The sequence below is a fragment of the Mastigoproctus giganteus genome, chromosome 2 (assembly GCF_048544385.1).
Source record: "Mastigoproctus giganteus isolate SK-2022 chromosome 2, ASM4854438v1, whole genome shotgun sequence".
NCBI classification, from domain to species: Eukaryota; Metazoa; Arthropoda; class Arachnida; order Uropygi; family Thelyphonidae; genus Mastigoproctus; species Mastigoproctus giganteus.
In genome coordinates this window covers 126,517,889-126,542,500 of record NC_143576.1, presented here as the reverse complement: position 1 = coordinate 126,542,500, position 24,612 = coordinate 126,517,889, and the positions used below count along the sequence as shown (strand labels likewise).

General features: G+C 37.4%; 1 protein-coding gene across 1 annotated transcript in view; it reads right to left on the bottom strand.

The window, feature by feature from the left end:
* The window catches only part of roq (RING finger and CCCH-type zinc finger domain-containing protein roquin), a 711,471-nt gene that overhangs the window by 658,737 nt on the left and 28,122 nt on the right, over nucleotides 1-24,612 (bottom strand). Inside the window, exons 2-3 of the mRNA XM_090390025.1 lie at nucleotides 23,046-23,497; nucleotides 3,613-3,625 (exon numbers count right to left, since the gene is read on the bottom strand). Coding sequence (XP_090246151.1) covers nucleotides 3,613-3,625; nucleotides 23,046-23,391 — 359 coding nt within the window. The 5' untranslated portion in view covers nucleotides 23,392-23,497. The remainder of the gene's footprint in view (nucleotides 1-3,612; nucleotides 3,626-23,045; nucleotides 23,498-24,612) is intronic.

Here is a 24,612-nt window from a genome sequence, read left to right as displayed (position 1 = left end):
GATGCTCTGAGCCCACTGTGGTTCTGTCTAGCACTCAACCCACTATCCACCATGCTTAATGGCAGAAAGTACAACCTCACCCACCTAATGTACATGGATGACATCAAGCTCTATGCGACAACTGAGAAGCAACTCCAGCAACTACTGCGGATCACTGAAGAATTCGGCAAGGACATTAGGATGGAATTTGGTCTAGTCAAATGCAAGACCAACACTGCACGAGGAAAAATTAGTTGGCCGAAACGACCCAGGCCTCCGTAGCCGAGTGGGCAGGAGCGGGAGTGCAGTAGCACACACTCTTTGAGTAGACCGAGGTTCAAACCCCTGACTGCTGAATACGGTCGATCTGCCAACCCGCACTGGACCAGCGTGGCAGATTATGGTCCATTTCCCTCAGCATGAATTGTTGAGGAGGCTTCCATCCTGCAGTGGGCTGATAATGGCTGCACTTTACTTTTACCAGCTGCTGACTGGTAAAGAGATCAAAGCTCTGACAGAAGGATAGACCTACAAATACCTAGGGATGATGCAGGCTCAGCAGTTAGCACAAGGAAATCAAGAAGTGCCTGACCGAAAAATATCATCAGAGACTCAGAAGCCTGCTGAAAGCAAAACTGAATGGAGGGAACTCAGTTAAAGCCATAAACACCTATGCAGCTCCAGTACCAACATACACCTTCGGGGTCATAGATTGGACTAACACCGAGTTAGAAGATATCATGCGAAAGACAAGGACAATGATGACCAAGGGCCGCTAACACCACCTAAAGTCAGCAGTGGAGAGACTAACAAGTGCAAGGTGATCACCCAGGCTGAGTACACTCATAGACACAACCAGGTAGCCAGATAATACATCAGAAGCTAGCGAGGAAATACCAGCTCACTAAAGAAAGTGTACCATACTGCAAGTACGAACTCCAGGCAGTACTAGAGACCCGAACCTACAAGCTATACTGGGACCACACCATGGTTGATTGGTTATTAGGATTTTTATGGCACATCAGTATCTAAGGCTATAGTGCGTCAAGGGACCATACCATAATAATGGATAAGACCATTCCGCACAACAGACCGGACATAACCTTTCTGGACAAGACGGAAAAGGCTACCTACCTGATTGACATAGCAGTGCCCAACACTAGCAATGTCCAGAAAACCCATGAGGAAAAAATTAGGAAATACATGAACCTGAGACATGAGGTCAAGGAGATGTGGCATATGCAAGAAATATCAACCATCCCGATCATCATGTCAACCACCGGTATAGTGCCAAAGATTCTACATAGCAGCCTAGCAGCAATAGGTCTCCCAGAGAACATCTACAAGGAATTCCAGAAAGTCGCAATCCTGAACACCTTTAGGATAGTCAGAGATTTCCTCGACCAACAGTAACACCAGACATTACAACCACCCTGCGTACTTGGTAGCAGTACCCGTCACGGAGTGGAATCCCCCAATCAGGGAGAAATAATATGAGAGCAACAATAATAATAATAATAGGCAGAGGAGTTGCAGACGACAGTGGAACAAATAGCACTGTCTCCTGTATGGCTACCCCAAATGAAGGGCAAGACCACCCGGCACAACCAACTAGAAGTGCTTCCTGCACGGCTGTTCTAGTGACCACCCATGAAGGAAGAAGATGACAATGCATGAAGCGGAGCATCAAAATGAATGTGTTCATCATGCAAGCATACTACAAAGTAGTGAAGTTGGAGACAGATACACAAATAATATCGCTAACAGAAGTCAAAGGACATAAATAAGTATTCATCAATATTTTTTAATTCAAAGTATTTTAATATCAAAACATTGAGTAATTTTAAATAACAAACTGAAAAACTAGAGTACATATTATTCATTCACTTCCAAAAGTAGGGAAGTCAAGAGCTAATAGTAGTTTAGACTCCTAAACCCCCTTCCCTGGTCATACCTGTCACAAAGCTCAACACAAAAATTATTACGAGAACAGTTGTAGGGAATAACACTTTAAAGACTTCTCAGACGTTTTCCGATTATATTTTTTCAGCTAATTACTCAGTAAAAGTCTTAAAATGTTCCTCCCAAGATTAAGACAATGCAATATTTAGAATTAGAAAGTGTAACAGCAGATTACTTTGAACTGCAATGGCAATCATTCAGACACCCAATTGGAACATTGGAGCAAAACCTATGAGATCCTGTATGCATGCAATAAACAAAAAGTTGCAAAAAGGGTTATGTGATACCTGCCTGGAACTTTGACTAATTACTCTGTGAAAACTGTAAAATATCTTCTTCAAAAACAACTCAAGTAAAACTGAGTCTATATTTAGGAAGATAAAAAACGTCTCAATCATTAAGCTTGAACCGACAAAAAAAAAAAATGTACAAATTTATTTATTATTATAGGTGCAATGCAAAGAGTGCGCCACGTTAATAAAATTCCAAAAATTTTAGAATTTAAAATTCTTGGATGTAATACTGCACTCAAAATTTTCATTTAGGATGCACTATTTTAAAGCTGTTATTGGGTTTTAGGTACATGTGTGACTAAGAGCATATTGCACCTTTGTATTTATATCTGTATAAGTTTATGTTCATTGTCAATTTGCATTTATGTAGGCTGAAAAAAAAACAGAATAACTCATATTAGCATTAGAAGAGGCATATGATGCAAGAAAGAAAGCTTATGCAGCATCAGCCAAAAAAAAAAAAAAAAAAACCCTTCCACTTCATCCCTCTGTTCGTTCGAAATACCTGTTCAGCTGAACCTTAAATTTATTTCAGCTATCAACCTCCGCAACAAGGGATGGAAGTCTGTTCCATCAACCAACTACCCGCTGGCTAAAGGCAAATTTCCACACATCTATCCTACATCTGTCTTTTCTAAACTTGAATTTATGCCCTCTCAGGTAATTATTCTGAGAAAGAGGAAGTATCCCATCAGCATTGAGCATGCTCAAACCATTCAAGGCTTTATACACCTCTATCAGATCACCTCACCGGTGCCTAGTCTCCAGACACTGTAATTTGCAAAACTTAAGCCTTTCTTCGTAAGAGCAACCCTTTGTTCCATTCACTAATCTTGTTGCCCTTCTCTGTACTCGTTCCAGCAGCTCTACATCATTCTTGAAATGAGGCCTCCAGACCTGTATACAGTACTCAAGGTGTGGCCTGATCATTGCCTTATACAAGAGAATAATCACCTCCTTATCCCTGCTAGAAAAATTCCTGTATAACATTGACAAGACACCATGAGCTACTCTTGCCCATCTGCACTGCTCAGAGAACTTCATATCTGCCTAAACAATTACCTCCAGGTCCTTTTCACTCTCTACCACCACTGTCAGTGTAGTACCACAGAGTTGATCCGTTGCTCTGGGGTTGCTGTTTCCCATATGTAGTACTTTGCATTTGTCAATGTTAAACTTCATTTGCCACCTCTCAGCCCATTTGCTTTCATAATTATGGGTAAGGGTTTGCTTACTTCCTTTGCTGCCTCCTTTAATATAACTGGATAGATCCCATCCACCCCAGGTGCCTTTCTTGTGTTTATCTTCAACAATTTCTTGTCCACTTTACTCCCAGTTATTACAAGATTATCTAGCTTACTGCCAGAGTTGAATACACCTCTGGCATCCCCCTCGCTAAATAACTCCTCATGTGTGAATTTCGATGCAAAATATTCATTTAGTTTGTTAGCTACCTCAACAAGATCATCAACAGTTGAACCATCGATATCAAGTAGACCAATCTGATTCATCCCCTTCCTTCTAGAGTTTACATGAGTAAAGAACTCTTTGCTGTTTTTCTTTGCATCCTTTGCCAAAGATTTCTCGTAATCTGCCTTCGCCTGCCTAACCTCCTTTGTGACTTGGTTACAGACCAGCTTATATCTATCATAAGCTTCCATGTCACCCATTAATTTATATGTATCCCATGCATTTTTTTTTCTCTGACATGTGTCTCTTAAATTAAGCCTGACATTAGTTAGGCTTAATTTAAGCATAAATTAAGGCTTAAATTAAATTAAATTAAACCTTGAACAATATTTCTTAGTTGGTATGTAAAGCCTAGTAGCTTCCAAGATAAGTTCTTTGAATGCTTCCCATTTTGAATTTGCTTTTGATAACATCATCAGTTGATCCCACTGTATAGAATTTAAATACTGTCTCAGACCATCGTAGTCACCTTTACGAAAGCAATAACCCTTCCCTTTACCCCTGATGGTAGTTACCTCTTTGAGTAAATCCCACTTCAGCACACTATGATCACTGCCACTTAGTGGTTACTTTATCTGCAGATTCTTAATGCATGAAGAATCACTACTGATAATTAAATCAAGTTTATTACTCCCTCTAGTTGCCTCCCGAACATGCTGATGTAGAAAACAATCATCCAATAAATCCACAAAAGCCTTGCTAGTGTGTGAGTGACCAACCCACAAATTCCAAACAATATCTGGGAAATTAAAATCCCCCTCTAGTTGCCTCTCGAACATGCTGATCGAAAAATCTTACTCCCTATGCTTGTGATAGGTTACCTACAGCCCTGACTTAAAGGCCATTTGGAATTCCTCCAGTCTGTGACAAAACTCAAACATGGACCTCTCCAAACAATTGATAAATAGTGAAAACACTACACTTTTCACTTGTTTGGGGAGGTCTGCGTAATATTTTGCATCAGTAATTAGCACAGAACCAAATTTTACATAGAAAGATGATGTTAATCCATCTACAAGCTTCTATAAGATCTGTTTTAAAGGGAGCTCTCTACTAAAAACACTTTCGTTGTCAAAGATAGAACTGTTGCTAGTATTAAGCCCCAATTTAAAATCCTCTGGTTTCTCTCTCTCTCTCTCTCTCTCTCTCTCTCTCTCTCTCTCTCTCTCTCTCTCTTATGGCTTTGGATGACTATGCTTTAACATTAGTCCTCCATAAGTAAACCAAGTAGGCAACAAATATTTGGTACTGAATTTCTTGTAAGTGAAATGAATTAATTTAGGTTGAAGAAGCCAGCTGTGCTCTCCAAATTCCTTTTATACTCCGATCAGAAGAAAGAATCTGAAAAAATCGGAATCATCAAAACTGATCTGGGACTAATAGTCTTTCTGCTCATTACATGGAACAGTCAGATATTTTTGAAGTTCTGTAATTCACTCGGCCAATTACAATTTTAAATAGTGTTACTATTTACTCTTTTGATCTTTAAATTTGTGAACTTGGACAGATTTCTTTTGTGGATCAGCAGTTTAGAAATATGGATGAATCTGACAAACCACCTGAGAATCAGCAAATTTAAATTTCAGACTAGACATTTGCCAAAGCAGTATGTTAGAGTTAGACATGCTGGATGGAGATTTCACATCATGGCCATAAGTTTATACCACTCTACAACAATATCAATGAATTTGTATAGATCATGGGAATATTTTCATTTATTCATTGATAATAAGTAATGCATTACTCAATTGCTGAGTTTCACAATTCATATGTGAAGCACTAGATCAAAGTAAAAAATTTAGTGTTTAGTAAACATTTTTAGAACTTTTAGACTGTCATTTGTAAATAACTGGCACTACAACAATCATCTAATTGTACTGCCCATATCCTTCCTAAAAGAAAAATAAAGAGCCCAGAGAATTTTTAGCTTTTCATAACATGTATATATACAAGTCCTTATCTGTTGTTCCAAAAATATATGAAAGCCAAGTAACAGTGGGGTTTTAATAGAGTTACCCCTTTTCAAACTCTCTACTCCACAGATGATTTTGGGGAAAAAGTTGGGCTAGTGAAAACAAGAAGCACTGCAGGATCATCTAGACAAGACTTCAGTCATAGCTCAGACACAGCATGGTTTTGTTAAGGGGAAGTCTTGCCTGACCAATTTGATTGGATACTATGATGCAGTCACAAAAGAACTGGATGCAGGGAATAACTTTGATATTATATACTTGGATCTTAGAAAGGCTTTTGATACTGTTGCACATGGAAGACTGCTTCACAAATTGGAGCAGTGTGATATTGGAGGCAAATTGCTGCTATGGATAAAGAGGTGGTTAAGGGGGAGAAGACAGAGATTGGTAATCAATGGACACTGCTCATCGTGAACTAATGCTATTAGTGGAGTCCCTCAGGGTTCAGTATCGGGTCCATTATTGTTTTCTGTATTTATAAATGATATTGATGAGGGTATATCAAGCTTAATGTCCAAGTTTGCAGACGATGCGAAGGTTGGCAGGGTTGTCAAGGACACTACTGACACTATGCTACTGCAACAGGATCTGGAAAGGTTGAGCAGATGGGCTGAGAGGTGGCAAATGAAGTTTAACATTGACAAATGTAAAGTATTACATAAGGGAAACAGCAACCCCAGAGCAAAGTATCAACTCTGTGGTACTACACTGACAGTGGTGGAGAATGAAAGGGACCTGGGGGTGGTTGTGCAGGCAGATATGAAGTTTTCTGAGCAGTGCAGATGGGCTACAAGAGTAGCTCATGGTGTATTGTCGATGATATATAGGAATTTTTCTAGCAGGGATAAGTAAGTGATTATTCCCTTGTATAAGGCAATGGTCAGGCCGCACCTTGAGTACTGTATACAGGTCTGGAGGCATCATTTCAAGAAAGATGTAGAGATGCTGGAACGAGTATAGAGAAGGGCAACAAGATTAGTGAATGGAACAAAGGGGTGCTCTTACGAAGAAAAGCTTAAGTTTTGCAAATTACAGTGTCTGGAGCCTAGGCACCAGCGAGGTGATCTGGTAGAGGTGTATAAAGCCTTGAATGGTTTGAGCATGCTCAATGCTGATGGGATTCTTCCTCTTGCTCAGAATAATCACCTGAGAGGGCATAAATTCAAATTGAGGAAGGACAGATGTAGGATAGATGTGAGGAAATTTGCCTTTAGCCAGCGGGTGGTTGGTTGGTAGAACAGACTTCCATCCCTTGTCATGGAAGTTGATAGACTAAATAAGTTTAAGGCTCGGCTGGACAGGTATTTCGAACGAACAGAGGGGTGAAGTGGAAGTGGTTATTTTTTATTTATTTTTTTTATTTTATTTTTTATTTTTTTATTTATTTTGGCTGATGCTGCATAAGCTTGCTTTCTTGCATCAAATGCCTCTACTAATGCTAATACTATAGACAATTATACAAGGAGCGAGGGAATGATGCCAGCAGTGGGGAAGATGGATCGCAAATTAGTAACACATACGACATACCCAATATCCTTCCTAATGAGGTAGAATATGCATTGAAGAAAATGAAGAATCAGAAAGCCCCCAGGGGAGGATGAAGTTACTGTAGGGTTGTTAAAATTGAGAGGAAGAGACACAGCACAAAAATTGGCAAGACTCTTCACAAAATGCATTAGAAAATGTGTGATGCCTAAGGAATGGAATAATGCAATCATAGTTTTGCCGCATAAGAAAGGAGATAAATCAGAAATTGGAAATTATAGACCAATTACCTTGTTATCCCGCATCTACAAATTGTTCCCAAGGGTCATTACTAACAGATAGAAAGAATACTTGATGAGAATCAACCGAAAGAGCAAGCTGGCTTTAGAACGGTATTCTCAACTATGGATCACCTTCATGTAATACCACAGCTCATGGAGAAAGCAAATGAATATAAAACACCATTATGCCTGGCATTTGTGGATTATGAAAAGGGATTTGACTCCATACAGCATAAGGCACTGGAAAGACAAGGCATAGATACCCCATATATTATGATTTTGAAGAAATATATGAGAACGCTACCTCCTTTATTAGACTAGACAAAGACAGTAGCAAATTTAAAATTGAGAAAGGAGTTCGACAAGGTGACACAATGTCTCCGAAGTTGTTTACTGCTGCCCTTGAGGAAGCTTTCAGAAGATTAGACTGGTCGCAGAAAGGAGTCAATGTGAATGGAGAGTACCTAAACCATTTACGATTTGCAGATGACATTGGGGTCATAGCCACGATCTCAAAGAATTAGAGGAAAATCTTAATCAGTTATGCAGAGTTAGTAAGGATTTTGGCCTAAAGACGAATATGACTAAAACAAAAGTAATGATGAACAAGTATGCCATAGAAAGGGATATAATGATTGAAGGAGCAGTAATTGAAAAGGTGGAGTCATATACTTATCTGGGACAAGTCATTAGCTGGAAGTCAAGATATATGGCTGGAAGTCAAGAGAACAATAAATTTTGGATGGATAGCATTCAAGAAATATGGTCACATATGAGGAGCAATATCCCAATTTGTCTGAAACGTAAAATAATGAACCAATGTATCCTCCCCACCATGACTTATGGAAGTGAAACTTGGGCACTCACCAAAAGGATGGAAGAGAAGCTGAGAACTACACAGCAAAGAATAGAACGAATTATATTGGGAATCAGACTGTTAGATAAGAAGAGAAACACGTGAATTTGCATCAAACTCAAGTAAAGGACATTCTTATCAAAACTAAAGAACTAAAATGGTGGTGGGAGGCGCCTCCGTAGCCAGGTGGGAAGGAGCAGCAGTGCGTAGCACACGCTTCTTGATTAGACCGGGGTTCGAGCCCGTCACCACCAAATATGGAGGATGCGGAAAGGTCAGGGAATGACCACCGCATATCCCGGAGCAATATGGCCTTAGTTGCTAATGCTCCTAAAAACCAAAACAACAACAACAACAAACTAAAATGGTATTTCAGCAGGACACATAGTTCGAAGACATAATGACAGATGGACTAAGAGATTAAGAGAATGGTGCCCAAGAGGACTAGAAGAAAACCTGGAAGACAATGACGGAGATGGACAGATGAAATTCATGAGTTTGTGGGTAGTAAGTGGATGGCCATTGCACTAAACAGAAGGAACTGGAAAGTTGCTGGAGAGGACTTCATCCTGCAGTGGATTGAAAATGGCTGATGATGATGATGATGATGAAGAACAAGTGTATGTATACTTGCATGTACACCAATGCTAGGAGTCCAGTAATTAAATTTGATGAATTTGAAGTGCTGGTCAAGACATCAAAAGTGGATATTTTTCTGATATCGGAAACAGAGTCACACACAGATATAAGCAGTGCAGTATTGGAATATGGGGAGTACAGTGTGTACAGAAAGGATAGACAGGTTAGGCAGGGAGGAGAGGTTACGCTGTTAGTTAAGAAACACAAAATCTAAGGAAGTGCATCCAACTGACATAGATGGACAGTGCAATGTTGAGTCAGTCTGGTGTGAAATAAGCACTGGGGAAGTAAAAATGAGAGTAAGAGTGTGTTATAGGTATAATGACTCTGATGAGTACAACAAACTGTACAGAGAAATAGTGTGGGCCAGTAAATCAGAATGTCTTATAATGGGGAATTTCAACTTCCCAGATATTGACTGGAACTTGTGGGTTGGTCACTCGCACAATAGCAAGACTTTTATGGATTTACTGGATGATTTTTTTCTGCAACAGCATGTTCGAGAGGCAATCAGAGGGAGTAATATTCTTGATCTGATTTTCACTAGTGATTATTCATGCATTAAGAATTTGCAGATAAAGGAACCACTAAGTGGCAGTGATCACAGTGTGCTGATGTGGGATTTACTTAAAGACATATCTACCATCAGGGTTTGACAATACAAAAGTTTAGAAATCTTATAATACCGTATTGGTGGACTAATAATAGAATAACAATTGCTTAAAAAAACGGTACTCACCTTGAATAAATCTGCAGTGGTATACTGAGAAGAGGTGGTTAGTGTTTAGGTTGAATTGTTAGCTAAGAAACTAGGGGGGGGGGAAATGAAGAGAAAAAAACGGAATTTAAAATAAGCGCAAGGAGGCAGAAGTGTACACACACTGTAAAGCTTGATTGGTGTTATTAATTTTGAATGTAGAGAATCTGGTGAGAGGTGAGTTACATAAACTCGGCTACCCATTAAGACCTATGGTTTTTTTCAGCAGATCAGCTTTCGCCAATTTAACCACCTTTCTTGTCAAAATTATATCACCTCTCACCAGATTCTCTACATTCAAATTAATAACACCAATCAAGCTTTCCAAAAAATAGATAATACTGCAATATCTGACGGAGACATATTAGCATCCTTCGACGTCATATCCCTTTATACTAATGTACATATCCCTTTTACTCTGCAAGCTTTATGGGAATTCTTAACTGCAGATGATACTTTAACCAAAAGCACTTCCCTTTCTGTCGACCATATTCCTGAATTTACCACACTTTTATTAGATGCCAGGTATTTTAGATTTAACAATAAAATTTTCCGACAAACATTCGGGTTACCAATGGGCCTAGGCATTTCTGGCCTCCTGTTTGAAATTTATCTAGCTACTATCGAGAAACAAATTTTACAACCCTTTCCCTCTGAAATAAAATTATACTTACGCTATGCCAATGACATCCTAATTATAGGCAATAGACCCATTATTAACAATCTCTTTTCAAAATTTAATTCGGTACATGACAGGCTAAAATTCACCCTTGAATTCGGAATGAACAACCAGATCAATTTTCTCAATCTCACCCTCTATATAACAAGGTACAAAACTATGCACAAAGATCTTCAGAAAAAGCATGCACACTGGCAAGTACTTACATTTCTCTTCACCCCCTCAGCACTAAAAAAGCCGTCTTACACAACCAAATTCACAACGCCTTAAAATTTAGCTCCTCACAAGATGACCTACATAATGTACTTCAATACCTTACCGAAAAATTTCTAGCCAGAGGTTACCCTCCCAACTCATCCTAAATAGAATTTCCACCGCCAAAAATAAAATTATTAATCCAACCGTACACAACAACAAAACCAACACTTGTATAGTCCTCCCCTACCATAGTGAACTCGCAGGACAATTCCGCCGTATTTTTAATAACACAGACATTCCTCTCGTCTTTTCCGCTTACAATAAACTAGGATCTTTTTTTTTTTTTTAATTCCTATAAAGATACACACACTTATTCCACCAGCAATCTTAATAATATAATATACCTCATAAAATGTCAGCCAAACTGTGATGCCTGTTACATTGGCAGCACTACCACCAAATTCGGCTTCCAAATCCTCCAACACCTGTGCATATTACCATTTCAACAGTTTTAGAACAAATCAAGCCAGTACAGAACTCACAATTCATGCCCAAACCTACAATCACACCCCTCTCGTCGACTCTGCCATTACCATTATTAAACTCAAATCTAATTAGAGAATTCTTCAATATGAAGCACTCGTGATTGAATGGTGTCGACATCATTCTAATCTTAAAATTATTAACGCCAAACTCCACTTTAACCTTTCACCAGCTTGGAACCTTTCGTGGTTAAATTTCCCACATGTCAAAAAGTGCATCACGAGAGTATAAACTTAAACCTTTAAAACAACACGCGTTCTCTGCCCATTCAATTGCCAACTGAAGACGTTATTATTTAATGAAAATCCTTGGTAATGACTATTGGCCTCATTGTATTATTTTATTCAAGCTTTCAAATTACTTCTTCCCTCTTTACTGACAACCAAGGATCAGATGTGTACACTTCTACCTCCTTGCACTTATTTTAAATTCCGTTTTTTCTCTTCATTTCCCCCCGTAGTTTCTTAGCTAACAATTCAACCTAAACACTAACCACCTCTTCTCAATATACCACTGCAGATTTATTCAAGGTGAGTACCGTTTTTTTTTTTTGTTTTTTTTTAAGCAATTGCTATTCTATTATTAGTCTACCATCAAGGGTAAAGGGAAAGGATTTTGCTTTTGAAAAGGTACCTACAGTAGTCTTAGATAGTTTTTCAATTCTGGCTGATGCTATATAAGCTTGCTTTCTTGCATCATATGCCTCTACTAATGCTAAAATATTGTAAATTATGCCCATAACTGGTCAAATGAGATAGCAAGAAACTGGTCCAGAATAAAGAAAATTTTTAGTAATTATGACGATCCAAAATTATCAATTTTAATTCGTATATGTAAAACTTTAAAAGAAATGAATAATTCCATCTCATTTTAACCTCATGGAAAATTCATTTAAATATAAAAATACATTGAAGCACATTTCTATTTAAATTTATTTTCAAGTCCAACAATTCTTTCAACATATTTGCAAAATAATAAATTGATATTATCAAATGCATTAGCAATATTTAATGCAGCTTTCAATAGAATTTCTGAAGACATTAATAAATTAATAGTTTGCTAAGCATTATTTAGTGATACTAATATTAATTTAAGAAATTATGCTTGCTACATGTTCACTGAAACTATAAATGAGAACACAATTCTGAAAATTTTAGTTGTTAATTTCAAGAGAAAATATAAGTTCTGGAGAAAATATTTGAAATCTACTCAAAATTTTGAAAAAAAAAAAAAAAAACATTAAAAAAAATTATAGAAACATAACTGCAGATTTTTATAAATTATTTGATTTATTTAATTCTAATTATTTAAAAAAATTCAAATTTCAAACTAAATATATTATATTCAACTGATGTCTTGAAAAAAATTAAAATTAAAAATTACACAGATATTTTCATTAAGATCAGATAAATATTTTACATCAGAAATTAATACAAAAACAAATTGTGCACATGTGATTTTAATGAACCAATGAGCTTCTACACAATTAAAATAAATTACAATTCTACACAGTTTCACAATGAAAACAAAGTTTTAAAACATTTTTAAAAAGTCACCTTCAGCATTTATATACATCCCATTGCTTCATTATTCTTTATAATCCTTCTTCCAAAAATTTTATCAGCTATTTCACAGAACCATTCTTCAATAGCTCTGACTTTAGCATGAACCAAATGTAAGCAGGATACAGGAGTGCCTCCTAGTGAATCTTTTAAAGCAAGGTCTGAATCATACTGGCAATGTCTAGGCACCTGTAATCATGAAGCAAAATGATTCCTACTTTCAGCCTTCCAAGTGACTTGCATTTGATGAGGTACAGGTGGTTTAAAGTTTTAAGGACACAGTTTTGAGTTCATGTTAGCATCTGGCACTTTAAATTTCAATAGCAAAAGATCATGGTGATTTAAGAAAAGAGTTGCTATATTTCTGACTGAAGAAATCTCAATGCACATTACCTCCTAAAAAAGAATATCTTTTCCTTTATTTGGTTTTATTTTATTTGTATTATTATTATTTTTTTTTTTATCTTAGCAATAATATATTCATGTAGAAACACACATACAATTTTGACTCCTTCGAATCCAATTGTTGATCTTAAAATTTAATGTCACCAGGAACTCAATCCTTTATATCTTTGAATTCAGCACACGTATGCTTTCTTTCTAGACTTCCCTGCATGTGTCCTGTCTCATTATAACATGTGCCATCATTTTCGTCCTCCCATGCTTTTTTTCACAAAGTACTGAAGCCACTGATACTCACTTCAGCTGTATTGAAAATATTAAGTATTTTTGAGTTATTAGTAAAATAACTGGGTTGTGTGGTTAAAAAGTTAGAAAATAAAAAATGTTTGTCATACTGTACTGAACTGTCTGGCCATCAAAATTCTTGGTACTGCCACTGTATGCTATCCACTGTCATTCTGTGGCTTATTGATAAGATGTTCAGTGGTTTAAGTTTATATTATTTTTAATATTATTTTAAAATTACTGTTCTTATTTTTAAAAACATAATAGTATTTATTCTGACTGTAAACATAAAAGTTTACAGTCAAAATAAATTACTTGATTGCCTTTCTTGTGGATAAGGGTAAACAAATCCTATTCTCCAGTCTTATCCTGTACCTCCACAACTTACTAGAGGTACCTCCATAGCCAGGTGGGCAGGAGCAGCAGTGTGTAGCACACACTTCTTGATTATACCGGGGTCCGAGCCCGTGACCACTAAACACGGAGGATGCGGAAAGGTCAGGGAATGATCACCGCATATCCCCAGAGCAATATGGCCTTAGTTGCTAATGCTCCTAAAAAACCAAATAACAACAACTTACTAGAAATCAAATTATTTAGTTAAAAAATTATTGTTAATCCCCATACTTCCAAATTCTGTTAGGATATTTCTTCATCTGGGACTTTATCTGTGATCATTAGCTGAACTTCACCATGAGAAATTTCTATATTCTATAGTTCTTTCGATTTTGAGATTGCATTTTTAATTGACAGGCTTTTGTATAGCTAAAAATTTTACTCTAACATGAGAATAAACACAGCCTGTGTATCATGTCTACAGATGCACCAGCTCACTGGCAGATTTCCATGTTTCTGCCTAAAAGGGCAGATCTCAAAGAAAAACCCTACACTTTAGCCTAAAACCAATTACTGCAATTCTAAATAAAAATACTTTTAAAAAATTCATCAAGAACAAGTCAAGACCCTTCCCTAATGAGTGACAAGCTCCAAAACCACTACACTGCCACACAGTAATTCAACAAATTAACATTATGTACTGACTTGTCTTTATCAATCTTTTGATAAAGATTGATAAAGAAATGGCTATTAATGGAATTAAATAATAGAAATGGCTATTAATGGAATTAAAACAATAGAAATGGCTATTAATGGAATTAAATTTCCATTTAATAGAAATGGCTATTAAATGGCTAGTAATTTACAGATTCTCTATCTAGAGAATCTGTAAATTACTTTATAAATAGTATACATAGGGCAAGATCTGTTCAGTTAATTAACAAATTAACTTTATGTGCTAACTTGTCTTATTAATCTTTTAATGAGATGGAACTGACTATTAATAAGCTAGAGATTCTGTTAATTACTTAGGTCATAATACCTATAGGCTTCACTACACTGCTCTATTTAAACAATTAGTTTTAGTACTTTTTTTAAACCATCTATCGCTTTGATTCTCAGTTGTCAGATTCTCTGTTATGATATGAATATATGGCATAAATCTTGTGCAACCTAGATTTTAAAAACTTTTTTTTCCTTATTTCAATGATTTGTGGGATGATCCATTCAGTATTATTTCTCTATATCCTAATGCATTACTAATAGTAAACTACATCCTTTTTAGCTCTTTTTTCACCATCTCTGTATCTATAACTATATTTATGTTGTTTAATTTATATTTATTTTGTTTTTAAGATGCTTGCATATGCTCATTTCTCTGTAACATGATATATTAAGTACCCTTTCTCTTTTTCTTAAAGGTCAATCTGGTCACTCTGGTCATTTTCACTCTGAGAAGTTCCTCACCTGCATCTGTGTGAAAGAATTTTTTTTATTCCAGTAGAGACATTTTCCATTTTTACAGGTCATAGTTGGTTTGTCATAGTTTTTCTTTGATCTTTAACAAATTCCCCATATTTTTAGTCTGCCTTCGCATGAACTAAGTGAGCCACAAGAGTTGACGGAAATGTATTCCTTTTGTGAAGACAAAGTGTTTTCCTGTTCTTTAGCTGTCACTGAAAAGGCTCTACTCTGGCAAACTCTGATCAATGCCAAGTAAGATCTTCAAAAGACTGTTCACCTCTCAAAGTAGCACAAATAAAAATTCAAAAGTGAGACTTTTTCTCTGTGTGTGCGCATGTGTGTGTGTGTGTGTGTGTGCACGCGCGCGTGCGTGCACATGCAGCACACTGGGGCAACAGACGGTGGAATACTTGGATACATAACATATCTTCAATCTTTGGCCTTCCTTACACCGAAACCTTCCTCACACAAGAGAAGCAGTCCAAGATCTACCACAGTTGGAATTCTCCTACCTATTCCTCTCATTTTCATAGTCTGCCTTCACATGAATTGAGCAGGCTACAACAATTGATGGAAATTTATGAATTCACACAAATAGATCCCAGTCATCCTAAATATCTAGATGATCTGCATGAAAAAGTCAAGGTGGTATACTTCTCTCCAAATACAATGGCTTTGATTCAACCAATGGATCAGGGAGTTATCCGAGCAGTCAAATATGATTACATAAGGACAACATTTTCTAAGGCACTGTAAATGCAACAGAGCAAGAGAAGATGAATCTGCAGAAATTTTGGAAGATGTTTAACATCCTTGATGGAATATGCAACATCACAAGAGCCTGGAATGATGTGACAACTTGTATGAGTGGAGTTTGGAAAAAACTTCTAAAACATTGAACTTAACAACGAAGGCTTCAACAAAAATGAGCTGATGTCTTCCGTTACCAAAGAAATTGTAAACTTAGCCCAGGATTTGAAGCTGGTCCTGGAGGACGAAGATGTAGACAAGCTTGTGGATGAACAAGCTTGTCTACATCTCTCTTTAGGAGGGCGCTGACTCTCTTTAGAAAATACAGCTGCGAGTTACAGGCTCTGAAAAAAACGAAAGTGTTTGCTTTTTATTTACATAATTGTTATTTTATATTGATACTTAATACGTAGTCTTATAGTTTTAATTACGCTGGTTATTTTTATTTTAATTTATATAAACAGTTTTTGTAGATATACGTAATACTTTATAAAACCGTTATTCGTTCGAATATTGCAGGCATTGTTTTTGTATATAGCGATAGGGAATTCAAATTTTTAATTGAGGTAGCTAGGTAGCCATAACGTATAATTATAGAAACAGTAATACACTTCACTGTTTCTATTAGATAGCGTAGTATTGACATTTAATTAATTTAATTTATTGATTTTATTAATTTAAAGTATCATACCCCAAACTAGAGCAGCAAAGTAACGGGCACAAAGTGGCAGGAGTGCTGTGACTCGGGGGAGAACTGAGGGGGGCAATTCTCCAACGCATCACAGACTAAAAAAATGTGCAACTTGTGAAATGTTTGCCGAACTATCTGGAACGGAACATGATATTGCCATGGGGGATGTCTTTGTGTGTGCGCGATGTAAGGAGTGTAAGGAAATCAGGTGACAACTCAGCGTTGTTATGGGCCTATATGAGAGTTTGAAGGACAGGGTGGATGCCCTCGAAAGATCTAAATTGAGGGGGCCCATCGGGCTCTCAGCTGCCCACATCAATGCCAGAGCTTGCACTTGGTCATCACGCAACACAGCGGCAACCCCCAAGGCAGAATGCGCTGGTCCCTAAGGAACTAGTAGTTGTTGGTGACTCTATTGTCAGGGAAACGAAGAACATGCTTTGTAAAAAGGATAGGTGGAACAGACCAGGGTATGTCTGCCAGGGGCAAAGGTTGATGACGTAGAGCAGATATCATCTTTTAAGGGCACAAAAGGTGATATAGTTGTACACGTTGGCACTAATGATATCAAGAGTAGGAGACCGGCAGAATTGCTTAACAAGTACAGGTCACTGTCGAAAAAAAGCCGTGAAATAGGGTTGAATTTGAAAGTGTCTGCAATTCTGACCAGACACGATAGGAGGGAGTATATGATGAGAGCCTTGTCGATCAATTCGGCCCTGGAAAGACTGTGCAAGGCTCAAGGGATAGAATTTTTTTCAGCCTGGACTGTACTTGTTAACAGGAGAGACTGCTTCTACAGGGATGGGTTACAAGAATATTTGCTGATGCTATCGAGGCAGTGTTAGGTGGCTTGGAAAACTGATAGCTTGGGGGGGGGATACAAGGACTAATAGTTTAACAGTAGCTGCAGGCAGAGGTGAAGGTGATTCTTGCACAACTTCTATTAGAATAAGTAGCGACCTGGAGCGTGGGGTGTTGGGGGTTTCAGGGACGGGTGGTGGTCATCGTGGAACGGGTGGGTATATGGGATGTGTTAGGGTAACAAAGAATAGGAGTAGGAGTAGGAGTATGTATGCTTGCATGTATACAAATGCTAAAAGTATAGTAAATAAATTTGATGAATTTGAAGTGTTGGTCAAGACATCAAAGGCGGATATTGTTGGAATATCAGAGACATGGTGTCACACTGATATAAGGAATGCCGAACTGGAATTTGGGGAGTACAATGTGTACAGAAAAGATAGACAGGATAGGAAGGGAGGAGGTGTTATGCTGTTAATTAAGAAAAACATAAAATCAAAAGAGGTGCATCCAGTTGATATAGATGAACAGGGCACTGTTGAGTCAGTTTGGTGTGACATAAGCACTGTGAAAGCAAAAATAAGAGTAGGAGTGTGTTATAGGCCTAATGACTCGAATGAGTACAATGAACAATTGTACAGAGAAATAGAGTGGGCTAGTAAATCGGAATGTCTTATAATGGGGAATTTCAACTTCCCAGATATTGACTGGAACTTGTGGGTTGGTCACTCACACACTAGTCAGACTTTTGTGGATTTATTGGATGATTGTTTTCTGCAGCAGCATGTTCGAGAGGCAACCAGAGAAAGTAATACTCTTGATCTGGTTATCATCAGTGATCATTCATGTATTAGGAATTTGCAGATAAAAGAACCACTAGGTGGCAGTGATCACAGTGTACTGACGTGGGATTTATTTAAAGATTTAATTACCATCAGGGGTAAAGGAAAGGGTTTTTGCTTCCGTAAAGGCGAGTACAGTGGTCTCCGACAGTTTTTAAATTCTGTACAGTGGGATCAACTGACGATGTAACCAACAGTAAATTCTAACTGGGAAGCATTCAAGGAATTAATCGTGGATGCTACTAAAAGTTTCATACCTATTAAGAAATACTGTTCAAGGTTTAGGCCTAAATGGTTGTCAAATGAACTAATGAGACTCGTAACAGAGAAGAAAAATGCATGGGATGCATACAAATTAACACGTGACACAGAAGCCTATGATAGATACAAGTTGATCTGTAACCAAGTTACAAAGGAGGTTAGGCAGGCGAAGGCAGATTACGAGAAATCCTTGGCAAAAGATGCTAAGAAAAACAGCAAGGATTTCTTTACTTATATAAACTCTAAAGGGAAGGGGATGAATCTGATTGGTCCACTTGACATCGATGGTTCGACTGTTGATGATCCTGCTCAGATAGCAAACAAACTGAATGAGTATTTTGCATCTACATTCACACGTGAGGAATTATTAAGGTTTGAAAATGGCAGAAGGTTATCAAATTGTAGCAGGATACTTAATGATTTTGTAATAACTGAGAGCAAAGTGGAAGAGAAATTGTTGAAGTTAAATGTAAGAAAAGCACCTGGGGTGGATGGGATCTATCCAGTTATATTAAAGGAGGCGGCAAAGCAACTAAGCAAACCCTTAGCCATAATTATGAGAGCATCCTTGGACTCAGGGGAGGTTCCCACGGACTGGAGATGTGCAAATGTATCCCCAATTCACAAAGGGGGATCCGAAGGGTGACACGGGTAATTACATACCAGTTAGTTTAATTTCTGTTCCGGGTAAAATAATGGAGTCACTGGTTAAAGATGCATTGCAGGATCATCTAGACAAGACTGCAGCAATAATTCAGACACAGCATGGGTTTGTTAAGGGAAAGTCTTGTCTGACAAATTTGATAGGATATTATGATGTGGTTACAAAGGAACTGGATGCAAAAAATAATTTTGATATCATATATTTGGATTTCAGGAAAGCTTTTGACACTGTTGCGCATGGAAGACTATTGTACAAATTGGAGCAGAATGATATTAAGGGTAAGTTGCTACAATGGATAAAAGGATGGTTAAGTGGGAGAAGACAGAGGGTAGTAATCAACGGGTGCTGCTCTTCTTGGACTAATGTTATTAGTGGAGTCCCACAGGATTTTTGTGTTGGGTCCACTGTTGTTTTGTATATTTATCAATGATAATGATGAAGGAATATCAGGCTTAGTGTCGAAGTTTGCAGATGATACAAAAGTTGGCAGGGTTGTTAATGACAGTAATGGCAGTGTGCTACTGCAACAGGATCGAGATAATTTGGGCAGATGGGCTAAGAAGTGGCAACTGAAGTTTAACCTTGACAAATGCAAAGTACTGCATATGGGTAGAAGTAACCCCAGAGAAACGTACCAACTGTGTGGTACTACACTTAAGGTGGTAGAAAATGAAAAAGACCTGGGGGTAATTGTGCAGGCATATATGAAGTTTTCTGAGCAATGCAGACAGGCTGCCAGGGCAGGTCATGGGCTTTTGTCAATGATATATAGGAATTTTGCTAGCAGGGAAAAGGAGGTGATTATCCCTCTGTTGGTCAGGCCACGCCTTGAGTACTGTGTACAGGTCTGGAGGCCTCATTTTAGGAAGGATGTAGATTTACTTGAGCGTGTACAGAGAAGGGCAACAAGATTAGTGAGGGGAATGAAGGGATCCTCTTATCAAGAGAGGCTTAAATTCTGCAAATTGCAGTGGCTGGAGACTATGCACCTGCGCGGTGATCTGATTGAGGTGTATAAGGCCTTGAATGGGTTCAGCATGCTGAATTCTGATGGGATACTTCCACTTGTTCAGATTACGAACCTAAGGGGGCATAAATTCAATTGAAGAAAAGACAGATGTAAATTGGATGTGCGGAAATTTGCCTTTAGCCAGCGGGTGGTTAATTGCTGGAACAAACTTCCATGTGTCGTTGTGGAACTTGATAGGTTGAATAAATTTAAGGAGGAACTGGACAGGCATTTGGAGGGAATGGTGTGATTTTTTTTTTTTTTTTTTTTGGCTGATGCTGAATAAGCTCATACATTTGCTTTCTTGCATCACATGCCACTACTACTACTACTACTACAAGGTGAAGATTTAGACTAAAAGACCTAGCCCAGTTGAACAAGCAGAGTTGAGGAGCAAGAGAAAGCCAAATCTGTTGAGGAATCGAAACAACCCAAGAAACAGTTTAAATTAAAGAAAATAGCAGAAGCATTTATGCCATTTTGATGGAATGGATTATGATGGAATGGATATTGTTTGATGGAATGGATGAAAACATGAAACGTTTCTTGAAAATAGAAAGAAATGTTCAAAATTGCTTATTGGCTTATCGCAAAATTTATAAAGAGAAAAAAAAGCATGCGAAACAGATGAAGGTCAAAGAGTTCCTGTTACATACTACCTCCCTGACCTCTACTCAGCCTACAACACCCTGCAATTAATGTATATTATTAATATGTTTTAAGTTACCTTCAGTTCATCACATGACTTTGATTCACTGTGTAATTTAGACCAATTTTCTTAAATATGTACACTTTGGTTTTGATTCCTTTAGTAGCCCTTATAAAGCCTATATGGCATGCGAAATACATATCAGTTTTTACAGTACAATAATATGCGTTTTTTCTTCCTTTTATGTTTTCTTTTCTTATGTGCCACTCCAGCTACTTGACTGCTGTCCCCCAGATAGAAGTTTTTAATTGTTATGGTATATAACTATTTTTCTTCATTCTTTTGAGGATATTATGTGGTTTTTGTAATTTTGGCATATCAGGCATATAGCAGCAATATATATTTTATTAGTCATTCCCAAGTTACATAAAACTTGATTTACGTAAGTCCTGGAATATATCTCTTACATATGTCGGGGACTTACTGTATTTGCAAATCGCTATAATTTCTTGTCACAACTGACAAGCTGGTTGTCAGACTTTATTAAAATAAAAAAATATATATACAATATGAAATATACATAAATAACATATATACATAAATATACATAAAAAATGCAGTGCATCCGCAGCATTACAGATGCGTTGTGCATCTGTAATGCTGCGTCATCGGCACTGGAGTTATGATTTTATGACCACGCTCAGTCTTCTGTTATATTAAGTGTATATAGAGTTAGTACACCGTACACTAACTTGTTGATGAAGGGACACCTCGTCCCGAAAGCAACTATTTTATTTCTTTATTTTAATGCTTTTATTGTATTTTATCTATTATAAAATATCGGTGTAAATACACCATAGTAAACTCATAATGAATAACTACATAAGTAGTGTAAAGGCATCAATTTAATTGCATCTCATACTGTGACTACCTTTACAATGAGTTATCATGTATTGCACTACCTCGAATAAGTAACGCTTCACCAATAGAGAAAATTATCGTTATTTATTCTCAGTGGGCTGGTACCACCACCCAGATGGCACTGTTTCAAGGATTACTGGTCGGTGAGTGGGCAGGTACCCTGGTGTTGCAATCATGCCAACCCAGTTGTGAAGTTATTTCCACAATATGAGAGATGCCAAAAGATGTGCAAAATAACTTCACAACTGGGTTGTCATGACTGCAACACCAGGATACCTGCCTGCCCACCCACCCACCCACCCACCCACCCACCAAGAATAGGCCAATAAGCCTTGAAACAGTGCCGTCTGGATGGTGGTGGTGGTGCCCACTGAGAATAAGTAACAGTAATCTTCCCTATTAGTAAAGTATTACTTATTTGAGGTAATGCAATACATGGTAACTTGTTGTGCAGGTAGTCCACAATATGAGATACAATTAAATCGATGCCTTTACACTACTTATGTAGTTTTTCACGAGTTCACTATGGGGTATTTACACAGATATTTTATAGTATATTTTAAACTCATTATATATCATGCCTTGAGCATTTATATTTTATTTATTTATATCTTATTTATTTTATTTTTTTTTAATGAAGTCTGACAACCAGTCTGTCGGTTGTGACCAGAAATTATAGATGCCCAAGGCCTATTTTCTAATGTAGTATTTGAAGTCATAGGAGGAAACCTCTAGTAAGAGCATACAACTACAATTGTAGATATAACAATTTAAAGTTAAACAAAAGCATTTTAATTAATATACACAGAAATCATGAAAGTAAAAAATGTACAATTCCTTCCTTCCTTCCATATAATCATGATTGCATAAGAAAAACAATACATAAATTGAAATCAGAACACCTAAATTATAAAGGAAACAAAAGAAAAAACAAAAAAAGGAAACAGCTTTTTGTTATAAAATATAATTTATTTATTCAGCATTACATTATCAATAATCCAAATGAATAAAAAAATTATTTTCATAAGGCTAGTAACATTAAAAGGGCTGATTATCCATGTTCCGTATTTTGTTTGGAACATGGATAATTATTTTGATTGTGAAATTACATAATAAAATTAATAACATAATAAATTTATTGTGTAATAACATAATGATATTTCACAATAAATATGAATAAAAAATGTATAACTTTTTTATATTCTTGTAATTCAAATGTTACTGCATCTTTTTTTTTTTTTTTTTTTTCGGAGAGAGAGAGAGAGAGAGAGAAAGAGAAAAATATCTCACCTTGAGAAGTTTTTAGATAGAGGGCCAAATCTTCGATACACTTTTTAGCAGTTAAATAATATTTTACTTCTTCCTTGGGTACCAATGGTATGACAGATGGCAATTTCTCTGGAATAGATCCACCAACAAGCTGCAAAAGGGCATGGTTTTCAGGTAGTTGATTGATATCGGTGCTGATATTGGTCTGGTCAAATGGACACTGCTTCCTCTGTAGCTTTGAGAGGCAGTTTTTACACATTGTGTGACCACAGCCCAAGCTAATGGGACGACGTACACTGATTTCAAATTCATTATAACATATTGGACAAGAAAGAAATTCTGTCCACTGCGGTGCTTGGACTGGCATTTTAATTCCTTACAATGCTATCCAGCATTAATAGCTTGGTTAATAAAACCAAAATTCATAACCTCTTCTTTTATGAAGAAACTTTACGCACCAGTAATGATGCAACCTATAATTAAAAAATATATATATAGCAACAGATAGAGAGGTGGGGGGAGGGAGAGAGAGAGTGTGCATAATGGTTAAAATTGACCTATTTTTTGTTTGATAGAGATGTTTAAATGTGGTGAAATTTAAAATAATAGTATAGAGTTGTGTATAGTATCCTGCACATGGAATTCAACTATCAATATATACTGTGTGACACTGAAATTGTAGCACCCTAAGGGAACAGAAATACAGAGAAAATACTTAAAGAGTAATGATAGCCAAGGAGTTAAGGAACACACGATAAAAGTTGCAGACACGTGTGTGTGTGTGTGTGTGTGTGTGTGTGTGTGTGTGTGTGTGTGTGTGTGTGTGTGTGTGTGTGTGTGTGTGTGTGTGTGTGTGTGTGTGTGTGTGTGAGTGAGTGAGTGAGCTTGAACATCCCTGTGCTGGGCTGAATGCGGGTGGCTCTGTAGATGGTGTCCAATCATGGCCCACATATGCTCAACGGGAGAGAAATCCACAGACCTAGCTATCCAAGAAAGTACATCCACACCAAGAAGACACTCAGAGGAAACCCTGCAATATGTGTTCAGCATTATCCAGCTGAAAAATGATATCAAGCATCACATTAAGAAAGGGGAAAGTAACAGATTGCAGAATCTCGGCGAGATAGCACTGAGCAGTCAGACTACTGTTGACAAACACCAATGACAACTGACTATCAAACCTGATTGCACCACACACCATAAAACCAGCAAAGAGTGTAGTATGGCATTCAATAATGGGTCCAGGATAATTGCATTCACTACGTCATAACCACATGTGTATTCAGTGATCATCAGGCCCTAAGCAGAAAGGGATTCATCACTAAAAACCACTTGACATCATCCTGTATCCCGGCTGGCCCATGAGCAGCACCATTCCAAATGCTGTTGATGATGGGCAGCTGTCAAGGGTAATCGATGCAATGGCTAATAAGAACAGTGGCCTCCTTCTGCCAGTCTGTGTGCAATGGTTCAATGGGTGATAGGATGCTGATGTTACGGACTGTTGGATGTAGCCAGCCTTGTTACAGATGTGGTATAAACCTTGAAGTGGGTAAAACAGTCCTCCACCAGATCCACTACCCATTTG